A 13,038-nucleotide genomic window follows, 5' to 3' on the forward strand; every position below is an offset into this window, starting at 1 on the left:
CTACATCTGCTACTTGCATCCTCTGGCCTCATTTCCCCATCCCCCATCCCCACCACGATAACCACTGTTTTGTACCCTATCACTATATATTTAAAATTGTTTTAGGTCCTACAAGTAAGTAAGACTCTGCCTGGCTTATTTCATTTAGGACAATCCCTCCCTCCACAGACACACCCACATGGTAGTAAATGGTAAGCTCTCATTGAAAACTATGGCTCTACACAGATATGTTTATGTGCATCACTAAAAGTTCATCATCAAGCCAGCAGAGGTGGCATATGCCTTGTAATCCTAGCTACTGGGAAAGCAGAGGCAGGAAGATCTCAAACCCAAGACCAGATCAAGAAAGTTAAAGAGACTCACTCTTAAAAACAAAATGAAAACAAAATGTCTGGAGGCCTAGTTCAAGTAGTTGAGTGCTTGCTTAGCATGTTTGAGGTCCTGGGTTTCCCTAGTACTACAACAAAACAGTGTTTGTTTTCTTTTAATTAAGTCATTTGTTAACAAACATGTAAGTTTAGTCTTATAAAATGCCTTAAAATTTCAAGGATTTGTTTCAATAGTTACAATGCAGGTCGGACTCCTAAACTTCCACAATAAAGTAAGTCCAGGCATGCAACATAATGTCATGGGTTAAACTTCAGTACTTCAAATGCCCCACTCCATAGAAATGCTAAAAAGACATCAATTTTTAGTAATATACATTCCTGATTCTAAGTAAGGATGAAGAATGAAATTAGAGCTTTGTTGCTTTGGATGATTTTTTAAAACATCATTTTATTTGAGTTTTATATCATTACAGATAACTACTCATGAATGAAAACCAACTAATTCTGGCCAAGAAATTATTCTCTGAAGTTTTCTTTAACTGACTACCTTTTAAAAAAGGAAATGATACATGGTGACTAATTTTTTACCCTACTGTTTCTAATATGGTAGTCTAAAATCTTTACCAATATATTCTTGAAAGGGTAAACACTGCCAGGTATGGTGATGCACACGTAATCTCAGCACTTGGGAAGCCAAGGCAGGAGAGTAGAACAGAGTTCAAGGCTACTATGGGCTTCATAGTGAGATCCTGTCTCCATATCAAAAGGAAAACCAGCATTCATCATTTATTATTGAGGGGAAAAAATAGAACCCTTCTTAGTTCTTCTATATAAATGATCCTGTCTCCAGCCAAGTATTTTTGGAATTGCTTTTTCATTAATAAACCATTTATTATATTTTTCATGTGAAATATTTAGAAAGCTAAAAATAAAAACAAAAAGGGAAGCAAAGCACCCAGGAGGCTGAGGAAAGAAGATGGGAGCTCAAGGCTAGCCTGGGCAATATAGAGAATTCTAAGTCAGCCTGAGTTACATAGCGAGACGCTAGGTTACATAGTAACACAAAATAATATAAAACAGAAGGCTGCACTTATCCAGAAGACTCATAAGCAGAGGTCGCAGAGATTCCCTCATAACTGCATGGCACCCAAGAGGTCTACCAATCATATACCTTGACTTCCTTTTAGGAAAGAGCAGACTTATTGTTTAATTTTTACCTTTTTGGTTAGAATGGAAGTTTCCACACAGACAAACAAAAGGTTGCTGATCACAGTGTCACCTAAACATCAATTCAATATAAACATCTGTTAGCAAAGTGCTGAGGTAGTTATTTCTTAGGTTTCCCTATAAGACATTTCTCTCCACACAAGAGCATTCCCTTAATTTGTTGTGGCCATGAAGGACAATGTGATGCATACAGTTCTGTTTGTTATTTTATTGCTTGACAACACATTGTGCTTGCTACATCTTGCTGCTGAATAAGAACACATAATTGATTATCTGAGATCAGCCTGTTGGAAAACTGGTGAAGGAAAATGAAGGATTATTAAATCATGGTAGAAACTCCACTGGTTAATCACGTTTATATTCTTTGCACCAGATACTCTTTCTTAGCCCATGCTTCTTTCCTTCTTCACCACCAGCAGCTCAGGTGATTCCAGTTTCTCTATTCCTCCCCTTTGCAATTTAAGGAACTTGGGCAGAGGTTACTCCAGCCTAGCTCAGGAGATGAGGGCTGATACAGAATCTGATCAGAGACTTAGTAATTTTTGGACCCAGATTAGTTTCAATTGTTCAGGATGAAGGTAATCAAGACTGGATGGCTCTTCTGCTAATGAGCCTACTCAGTCCTGGGAAACTTCTGCTTCCCATAATCAGAGATCCTCTGTTTTTATGTCTCATCCAAGATGAAAACAAGCCCGCACGCTGCCCATTGTCACTTTTTCATGGGAGGAAGCCCGAGGGCAGGCTGCCATTTCACTACGTCCCTGGCCCGCTTGCTAGAGGCCTCCCCACCTTCTCCTATGGTGAGGCTGCAGGAGTGGAAACATTTCTTTCTTGTTTTCCTTTCTTGAAGAAGTTGTATAAGGGAGTTTCAATTCAATAAATCAGTTTATAAGTACAGTGTATCTTCATCAGTGCCACTCTTCCCATCACTCCCCCATCTCTCTGAGCCCCACCTCCATCCCCCCTTCAATTTACCCCGTCTATTTTCACATATGCACATTGAATACTAGGACTGCATTCGCTGGCCTCTTTGTTTGTCTGCCCTCTTCCCCTTAAATCCCCCACCCTTGACAAAAAGTGTTTCAGTTTCCCAATATTTATTTTGTCAAAGAGTGGAAATATTTCTTTATGGTGAAAGCCAGTTTTATTTGTAGATTCTGCAATTTACAGCAGAAAATGTCTGAACTCATTCATGAACCCTGTAAAGAGGAATCCCGACATTTTATGTGGCCATAGTAAATTTTAAATTATTAGGGCGTTTATCCTACATTTATAGTCTGTCAGACTTTCAAACAATGTCTGTCTCTGATCAAAGTTCAGAAGTCTAAAATTCGAAGTCAGCAGAGGCAACCCCAGCAGTCTCTATGATTTTAAACCATCAACTGAGGAGAAGCCTACATTTTCACCTTCCATTTCTCCTTGAACATCCAATGAGTCTTTGTCCCTATTTCTTTAATGTTCCTTCTAGCCCTGTCATCTACAGCCTCAGATACCCTTCCTCCATTCTTCATCCAACTTCAGACCATTTCTTGTTTCCCGTTTCCCAGACCAGTTGGGTGAAGTTTGTATTCTCTTCCATAGAGCTCATTTTCTTATTCATCCTTTCTGAAAAGTGTCTGATTTCTCTTCCTGCAGGTATGCCTCTCATCAAGGCAGTCCCCTTACTACATACATTCTCTTATCATTCTTAGGCAAGCGATACTATGTAGGACCTCAATAAATGTTTACTAAGTTGAACTAAATACAACTGAGTCCATGCCATATACAAATACACGTTTACCACCAACTACTTCCCCCCAAAAAAGAGTTTTCATTAAAGTAGTATCTGACCAGTAGTACAAAAATAAAATTCAAGTAATTTTTAGCAACATTCACTGAACGCTCACTGTGATATGAATGATATATACGTTTTCTCTCTTAGAAATGATATTAGGAGATAGACACCTACGATGATGTGTAACTTGCCCATATCACAGGATGAGACAGAACACCATTAGGAAAGCAAACAGAGTCACAATTAGAGACCCAAAGCCCACTGTATTCCCTCTTAAAGCTATTTGTAGCAAAATTCTGCTCACCATGTGGAGCTGCTTCACTTAGAAGAACAACGTGACTGTGTGTGCCATGTAAGGAACTCCAACGGCCCTTAGTGTGCCGGAGGCATTAGCTGCCCCTGACCCAGGTCGCAGCCCAGTCTCAGCCCTTCTTTTCACAGGCCTTTGTCCCTCTGCCTGAGATGATGTGAGCAGAATTTCTAGTTCCTGCGACTCAGAGCGCCTTCGTCAGAAGTCACTATGGTCCCTGCCAGGCCAAGTACCGTCAGAAACCAACGCTACCAGACGTAAAGGCCATCCAGATGCAGGCGCTTGCTTACCTTGGGCATGCAGATCACCAGGTGTCCTGTTGTCTGAGACCTTTTAGCAGAGCTGCTGTCAGGCTTGACTTCTGCTGGAAGAACGAGCTGAAATGGCTGGAAACAAGCAGCATGTATCAAGAAAAAGGTCACATTACATGAGAGGATGACTTCAAGGTCACGTTAGGTCTGAGGGTGACCTTGAGTGCACCTTACATGTGAGCTCAAGAGGTATTTTCATTCCAAGTTCACGGTATGTGAAATTGCTTTATTCATTTTGGGGAATAAAAGTGTATGCTATGCTAAAAGTATACGAACCATTTTTACCTAATTTAATAAATAATCTAAAGAATGGTCTTCAATCATCATGAAATACGATGACTATTTATAGTAGAAAAGTAATTTATAGATAAAATATTAACTTATTTCCATTTTAACATCATTAAGCTGATCTATATGAGTGCTCAGAATAATAAAAATACTATTTCAAAAATGAGCAATGAATAGTCCCCTGGAATAAAATGTTAGCACTTTAGAATGGCTATGCTGGTTACCTTCATGTGCAGCTTTGTAAATGTCCGGTCAGTACTTTGCTACCAATAGCTTTGAGAGGTGAGAGAGTAGGCCTTGGATCGATAGTTGAGACTCTGCTTTCCTAATGTTGTTTTGGCTAATCTTGTGACATGGGTGAGTTACACAGGTTTAAAGGATCCATGTTCCCAGCCACACAATGTCAGCAGTCATTCTTGCTGCCCATCATCCCTGCACTGTGCAACCATATATCTGTAAACAGCACTCTGGCTGGCTTTCTAATTTTCCATTGTACTAATAGCTAAGCTTGTTTCGAGGCAGCACAGCTTAGCTTGAGGCTTAGCACTTAAGCTCCAACAATCTTTAGGGCTCTACTCACCTTCCCTTTGACCAAGACTCGCACATAAGTTGGCTGTACATCAACCTCGATTAAAGAAGTATCCATATACCTTCAAAGTGAAGCATAGCAGGTCTTGTCATCTTCAAAAACATTTAAGCTTAAATATGTAACATGTAATCATACTACAAAGCCATTTTAAGAAAGTTTAAAATCTTCTGTGCTAAATATGTCCTAAAAAGTTAGTTTTAAATTAGTCCGAGTCCAAAAGAAATTCAAGATATCAGCAACTTCATTCTTAGACCGACAAGTACACTTGTCATTGATTGCCCCCAGCCCAAAAATATCTGAGGTCTAAAACACCAGAGGTTTGCAAAAAAAATGGCTTCCCATGCTTTCCCATGGGTATTTTATTTTAAGCCTCTAAAGTTGTGCAGGCCAGATGCTGAATTCACTGTACTTGAGGCTCACAACCATCCATCCCTGCCTCCTCAGGCCTCTCCAGGGCTACAGCTGTTCAGCAGCCGGGTGGAGACTGGTTCTCCTCTCCCAGGAGAGAGACGGCTTCTCCCCTGGAAGGCAGGCACTGCTGAACAAGCAAAGCCTACCATGGGCAGCAGACACATCCAGGTCAGGTGGCCGCCATTCTCCCTGCCTCATGAGCAAATGGAAGATTTCCGTTTCACATCACTCAGAAAAGTAGGACATTTTGCCAGATAATGATGCACCTACATTTTAAAATGTTGGTTGTGAATGCCACAAAATGTAGTGCGGATTCAAAGATCAGAGATTATAGGTTTGGCTTAGAGTCTTGATCACAGAGGCCATTACATGCAAAAACCTTGAAGACTTCATGGTAGGTAAAAGAAGTCAGACTCAAAGACCACATATAGTGTATGGCTCCATTTAGCTAAGATATCCTAGAATAGGCATTTGTAAACATAAGAATTTGTAAACATAAGAAATAAATGAAGGGTGAGAAGGAAAGCTGTAGCAATAAGAAGCACCTGGAAGTGGCCCCTGTAATGACTGCAGTGAGCCAAAGGGGCTACCATCCAGCAGGGAGGCAGGGCCTGGGTGTCTTCAGATGACTGCCACCAGGAAAGGTAGAAAGGGACCGGGCACAGGATTGAATGGTAAAGCCATGGAGATTTGGGAGAACTGAGAATATAGCAAGGAGGGATGAGCAGGGCATCTTGGCTGCTCCTGCCCATAGGAATAAGGTATGGGAGAACCACTCACGGGTGGAATCAAGGGAAGAAATGTCCTTGGTGATCATAAGGCAACGAGCTAGCTCCGGGGCCCTCAGACGGGGGGTGGGGTGGGGGGAAGGACTGAGTCATAGAATTATGCTAAAACATTTGGAAAAACAAAGAGAACTATGGGACAAAGTGGCTGTCTTGTAAGCAGAGGGTCTGTGTGCAATCAGTGTCAGAATAGAGAAGCTCTGAGTCATGTGCACTACTACTCCAAACTTCCCAGTCACAGTGCAGTGGGTTTATTTTTCTCTTTTGTTTCCATTCTTCTCAAAATTTACTATAAGCTCTCCAGCTTAAAAGGGGACTTCTTTATAGGGAAACTAAAATTCATTCTCACTTGTTTAAGAATTGTCAAAAGACTGCTACCTTGAGTGAGAACTAAAAAAGCAAGTGAGTTAGAACACACATGAAATCCCAGCATTCAAGAGGTAGCAGGACTCTTTCTGATGCAGGGGTTAGAACCAGGCCAGCCTTGGCCTATGTGGCAAGACCTTGTCTTAAACAAATCAAAGCACACAAACAATAAACAAGACTCAAACAACTAACAACAAAAAAACTAAAGGAAATGGCATTAAATAAATGTAACATGTCCTTACCTATAGACAGCCAGGTCCAGAATGATTTGGTTACGTTTTACATCATCTTTCAAAGAAAAGTCAAGCCTAAAAATAATACATTGGGGGAACAAGAGTAAAAAGAAGGAGATATCATTTATCTCCAGGATTCTGTAGATATTGTTATCATATGATCAGAGCATTAATAATTACATTAATTTTTTCCATTGATGAAATTCTTTTGTTTAGAAAAATATACTAATAATAAATTTTCAACAGAAGCCCGCAAGAAATGAATAAATTACTTTTTGTTGATCTGAGAATCTAAGGGGAAATTGATACACAAAACATAGCTTTGGTGCAGAGACAGAGACATCTGGTGGTGGCAGTTTTCCATTTTACCTGAGTTGGCTAGAACAGAACTCACACACCGGGGTTGCTCATGGAGACTCTGTCCCCTCACAGCCTAAATCTTAAACGTTCCACCAGTGCTGTCTCACTTTTCATTGCTATCTGTGTTTCTTTTTCCACTCCATGGGAAAGGCTGAGACTCGGCCAGTGATTTATACAGATTTCATTGCTAGCTGTGTTTCTTCTTCCACTCCATGGGAAAGCCTGAGACGCAGCCAGTGATTTATACAGATGAAGAAAACAGTATTTGGAGAGACGGCATAGCCAGAGAAGAGGCAGAACTTGGATTCAATGCCCTAGGTCTTTAGGTTGCTATAGCATAGTTGACCAGTACAGTTTCCATACTATCAATGTAGATCTCAGAGTAATTTGGTCAGCTTTCTCATAAATCTCAACAATATTAAAGAACAAACTTAAAGTTAGCTCTAGATTTGGTGGAACAGCAGTAGGTCTACTGTGGTAGGCACTTTTATTTTTCCCAACAAATGACCCACGGGTTCTGTATCTTATCTCTGGAGCCGCCTCGTGTGCTGTCCCTTCTGCCATGATTATTTATTGCCCAATTCTCCAGCCAGCCAACTTGAACTCTCCCTTCTTAGATCACTGAAAGCCAATTTCTGAGAGGTTTCTGAGGCAAAGGTTACCATTTATCCTCTATCATCTGTTTTCCCTTTAGCCCTAAACACAGAATGCTTGATTTGAAGAAGATCAACGTATATATCGAAGAAAAACTGCATGGCTCAATCTCCTTTGCACCTTATGTGAAGTCACATGTTTTCATTTGGTAAAGGGGAGGAAGTATTGCATGGCATTTTCCTTAAAATACTAGTGTACGTGTCTTGTACTGCTTGCCTTCTTCATTCTCTAAGAGAGACACATTGTAGGAGGCCAAATGATGATCACGGAGATGACTTCGCACACTATTGTAGTTGTCTAGGCAAGAGGCAAGTGTTGAATTGCTTTAAAGTGATGATTAAAGAGTTCAGACAGTTGGATTCTGATATTGAACAAAAGCCCAAGAAGCTCGGTATTTTAAAGAAAAACACAAGAGGGAGAAGAGTTAAGGGCATACTTGATGGCTTTGTTCTTAAGAGAGTGGGTGAGGTATTGTCACAAGGATGGAGACAGTGGACGGAGACAGGGACATCATGTTGGAGGCAGGTTAGACATGAGGAGTTCTGCTTTGACCGGAAGTTTGTAATAGTTGTTTTATAACAATGTAGTGATGTCACTTGGCTAAATGGACATATGAATCTTGAGCTCAGAAAAGAGGCTAGCTCTGGTCATGAACAATGTTGAAGTCATGATATTTGGTGACATCCTCCACGAATGTGAATGTGAAAAGAGAAGACAGCTGAACACTTTGCTACAGAGTGCTTACAAGATGAAACAGAAAGGATTAAACCAAGCGTAAGAAGAGCAGTTAGTAAGGAAAAGAAAAACCAGCAGCCGATGGAAGACACTGCCTTAAGAAGGAAGGAATTTAATGCCCAATTAGATCCAAGTTCACTAAGTCAAATAAGATAGGGGCTGAGTGTGGAACCCCGACTGTGGAAACGGGGGGAGTAAAGAAATTTCCAGACACACAGAAATGGGTCTAAGAAGAAGCCTGAAGTAAGAGCATGGAGACAAACCCATTGAGAACCTTAGATATTGTGTGGGATAGACAACAGACCTGGAGAGGAGCTATTTGGATTGTCTGAATATTTTGGATGTTGGCACCATTGATCCAACGAAGTAGAGAAACTGATGCAGGAGAGCAGGGGTCAGGAAGCAGCCATGACCTTGATGGGACGAGGGCCGGCAGAGACCAAATTGTGACCACAGGTTCACCCATCACAGCAGGACCTGGATTGTTCCCATTTTCTCCATGAAGTAAGAACCAAGACCCTCAGCTAAGAATAGCTCCCTGCATGTGAGGGCAAGCCTAGGTGGGGGTAGTTGCTTGGTGAAATAGTCTGTCAGTGTTTTGTGAGGTGGTAATAATGAGAAGAGGAAAGGACAAGGGAGATGAAGATATGCCGGGATTGATTCATGTGAGAACGCATAGAAACAAAGCACGGGGAGAGAAGGTGAGACTACTGGGGTGGAGTGGGAGCAAGAGATAAACTATAGCATGAATGAATGCATGCATGCCTGGGGACCATGATTGGGATTGAGTGAGTCCTGAGAATGCAGGGGTAGTGCTCAGTGGGAGATGGATCTGAGTATGAGGGTGGCAAAGCCAGGAAGGAAGACAGAATTGTGTGGCGGGGTGGAGAAGAAACAAAATGGTCAGAAATGAAGGGGCCAAGGAGCTGAGGGTCAGGCTCCCGGTGTAGCAGGCACCTGAGTTATGAAGTCACGGTTGATGCGGAGGAGAAGAGGCAGGGAGAGACAGTGGGCTGTCTCCTGTGTCCTGCAGGTGTGGAGCATTAGGGATGTTCAGCTGAGAAGTTCAGCAGCACTAATCTAGGTAGAAGGCCTGGGTCTTGGCAGAGCTAGGAAATGAGGAAGAAAGAGGAAGAAGGTAGTCTGCAAGTGGTTTGCGGCTGTAACCCTCCCTGTGGTCTCTGGTGAGGAAGAAGAGTGGGGGCAGTGGGGGAAGCAGACCCTTAGTCCAAGTCCTTGAGCAGAGATAAAGGCACCTGTAAGAGAGGTGAGGATACAGGTTTGTTAATGAAGGATGAGCTGCAGAGGATGGGGGCAGAGGTGGAGGCCCAGAGGAAGGGAGAGAATCCATCCCAGGAGGAGAAGATTCTCAGCAGGATGGCGGATGGCGGCTTGGCGGCGGCGGGGGGGGGGGGTGACCAATGCATGGAGGGAGTAGTGAACCATAGTGGGAGGTGGGGAGTGGTCGGAAGTTGGTTTTAGGGGCAGTTATTCAGTGTGGTGTGTCGACTTCCAGAAGTCTTCCTCCTGCCACCGACATAGTCTACACACTGGAGTTTTAAGATCCATGAAGATGGCTTCTGTCATAATCACTGCTGTAGCCCTGGGCCTGACAGTATAGTATCAGCTGCTACATTCCTCTTTGTTGGATAGAGAAGGCTGAGGGCTAGGGGAGAGACCTGATCACAGAAATCACTAGAACTGTGCTGCATAAATCAGACATGCCACCGAAACTTATGTGACCCTGGGCAAGTCATTTTCCTCTCAGGCAGAAGTTTAGAGCTGGGCAAGAGAAATAATGCCTGGAAACAACCCTAGACAATGTCTTTATCTTGGTGATGACATAGCAAATGGAAAAGTAGAAGCAAAGAGATTTTGACTAATAAAATCTATGAGGCTTAGCACCAGCTGCTGGTGGCTCAAGCTTGTAATCCTAGCTGCTCAGGAGGCTGAGATCTGAGGATTGTGGTTCAAAGTCAGCCTAGGCAGGAGACTCTTATCTCTTATCTCTAATTGAAATTAACCACCAAAAAAGCCAGAAGTGGTACTGTAGACCAACCAAGAAAAAAGAAAGAAAGAAAAAGATTTTATACTTAGTCTATATTTTAGAGTATATGTGGTTTTGTTTTGTGCCTACTTTCTTTAACACAGGGTATTGTCTGATTTAGAATTTCCAGTCTGAATAGTGTTCCTCTCTCACTAACTTCATTGAGATATTCATATCAATGTCTTTCCCTAGCTTCAGATGCTCTGTAGATGTGTTCCAGAGGAGACTGTGGATGCAAATGAGATGTCTAAGTGTTCTCAGCCAGCTTGCTACTGAAGAGCTTGAAAAATTCATAAACACAACAATAATGCAGTAGCAATTTTCAGGCATAAAATTGTGTATGGTCCAAAGTTTCATGGAAGACATAAATAGCTAAGCTTTCCATATGTCAGGATGGCTTTCTAGATGCCAAGGGAAGTATGCACTTGAAAACATCATGTTTGGCTCTCACGCATGAACAAAGTGACATTACTATTAGACTTGTCAAACTCTTTCAGGGCGGTCAATATGTTCCTTGCAGAGCCAGCCTAACACTGGAGGCATGCCGCGCCCGCCGCATGGCCACTACCTCCCCACATGGCCTCCTCACGTACTTGGGTCCATTGACATTCAGGGCCTTCCCATCCTCAGTGACCAAAGTCCGGGGTGGTTTCACTGTCTTCCTTTTGTCACTGAATGAGCATGAAGGGGTATAGGCAGTTGGGAAGAGAAAAAGAAACCACGAGAATATAAAAGTTATGCATAGATCTTTATGAAACAATTTAAGAACAATTAATCAGACATTTGTGACTGCACCAACAACTGACTTAGGAAGTCAATTCCTTTAATTCTATGCTGGGGATTAAAAAAGTCAAGCCAGAGACTGTATGCATCTATGAAATTATCACAATGAAATCTCTTGTACTATTAAGTATGCTATTAAAATAAACCTAAATGCAAAGAAAATTAAAGCTAGTTTTTGATATGGTCATATCTAGAACTATAAAGCAAAAATGTGACCAAGACAATCTGCCAGATTTGAATGGGGGAAGAAAACTCCTTTTCATGAAATACCCATGAATATTTAAATGAGTCTATTTTATGCGTGATTTACCCAGATAACTGTCAATTCTCCATTTGTGTATAGAGCTTCTGCTTTAGCTAAAATTATAATTTTTAAAATACCAAGGAGAATCTATTCTGTAGAAATAAAAATACCAGTACATAGGGACTATGTAAAAAGATTGCTCACAGCATCATTTATAGTAGTGAAACCCAGAAATGCAAATGTCTGTCAATGAACATATGATTATATCCAGTTTGGTACATTCACACTAGGAGATATCTTACATTGATTCAAAATGTTTTTGTTCTTTACCTACCAATCAAGAAAAGTGTTGGGTGATTCATTTGCTAACAATGAATAGAGTCCACTTTTTGTTTTTTTTTTTTTGCAGTGCTTGGGATCAAATCAGGTCTTTAAACATGCTGGGAGAGCTCGTTCCCTACACCCCAGCCCACATTAATAACAACATTTCCACAAATCCTACATCTTCTGCAGAGAGGCTTTTCACAATTACAGAGGAGAAAAAAACTTTGGTGGTATCAACTCAAGCCTGTGAACCCTCATCATACTGAACATGAACACAGGAGAGAAATGAAAGGATGTGGAACAATGGAAGCTTGAAAAATATATACTTAATGGCCACAAAAGTCTCAATTAAAAGAACATGCTTTTTACAATTCAGCCATCTACACAAAGTCATCTATCTTATCCTTTAGATCTTGTCTATATACCAGTCAAATTTTTTGTTGTTTTATTTTGCTTTTGTTTTTGCCATTACTGGGGTTTGAACTCAGAACCTTAAGCTTTCCAAGCATACTTACTCAGTTGGTGCTCTATCACTTGGGTCACTCTTCCAGCCCTGCTTTTTGGCTGGTCATTTTGGAGCTGGAACTCTGTGGAATTTTATGCCTGGTCTTACTTGGAACCTCACTCCTCTAGATAGCAGCCTCCTAAGTAACTAGGATCACAAACATGATCACTAGTGTCCAAATAGCTAGTTAAGTTTTATAAAGATAGTTTTAAGTAATGTATTAAGTAGAAACTATGTTTTTTATAGGTACTTGTCAAGCTCATATAGAGGGCACAAGACAGCATCAAGACATAAAAAACTCACTTTCTGCTGTTTTTCTACAGTTTTCTAAGCAATAGCTGCCTCTCCATATGCAAATGGCTATGTTTCACAAACAAGAATTCTGGATAAAAGGTTGATTCTGATTGCTGTACCTCTCTATCTTCCTACAAAACAAAGTAAAATTTATGGAAGCACTAGATATTTTGATAATCTTTCACAGGGAGATGTATTATACTTGATCCACCTCATTGCCATGCAGATTACTGTATTTCTGAGCTAATCGATCATATTCTCAATCTCATAAATTACAAATATTCCTGTGAGTGATATATTTTACCAGACTATATTAAGCAAAGACAGGAGATAGAATAATATAAGGACATGTATTTAAAAGAAACACCCAAGTGGGCTGGGAAGGTGGCTCAGTGGTAGAGCACTTGCCTTGCATGCTTGAGGCCCTGGGTTCGATTCCTCAGCACCACATAAGCAAAAAGAAAAAAGC

General features: G+C 41.2%; 1 protein-coding gene across 1 annotated transcript in view; it reads right to left on the bottom strand.

Annotated features, from left to right (window-relative positions):
* Positions 1 to 13,038, bottom strand: part of Lrrc6 (leucine rich repeat containing 6) — a 76,403-nt gene that overhangs the window by 31,019 nt on the left and 32,346 nt on the right. The window contains exons 7-10 of the mRNA XM_013025174.1: positions 11,013 to 11,090; positions 6,633 to 6,698; positions 4,820 to 4,889; positions 3,931 to 4,026 (exon numbers count right to left, since the gene is read on the bottom strand). Of these exons, the coding sequence (XP_012880628.1) occupies positions 3,931 to 4,026; positions 4,820 to 4,889; positions 6,633 to 6,698; positions 11,013 to 11,090 (310 nt within the window). The remainder of the gene's footprint in view (positions 1 to 3,930; positions 4,027 to 4,819; positions 4,890 to 6,632; positions 6,699 to 11,012; positions 11,091 to 13,038) is intronic.

The sequence above is a fragment of the Dipodomys ordii genome, unplaced genomic scaffold (genome assembly GCF_000151885.1).
Source record: "Dipodomys ordii isolate 6190 unplaced genomic scaffold, Dord_2.0 Scaffold82, whole genome shotgun sequence".
Taxonomy (NCBI): domain Eukaryota; kingdom Metazoa; phylum Chordata; class Mammalia; order Rodentia; family Heteromyidae; genus Dipodomys; species Dipodomys ordii.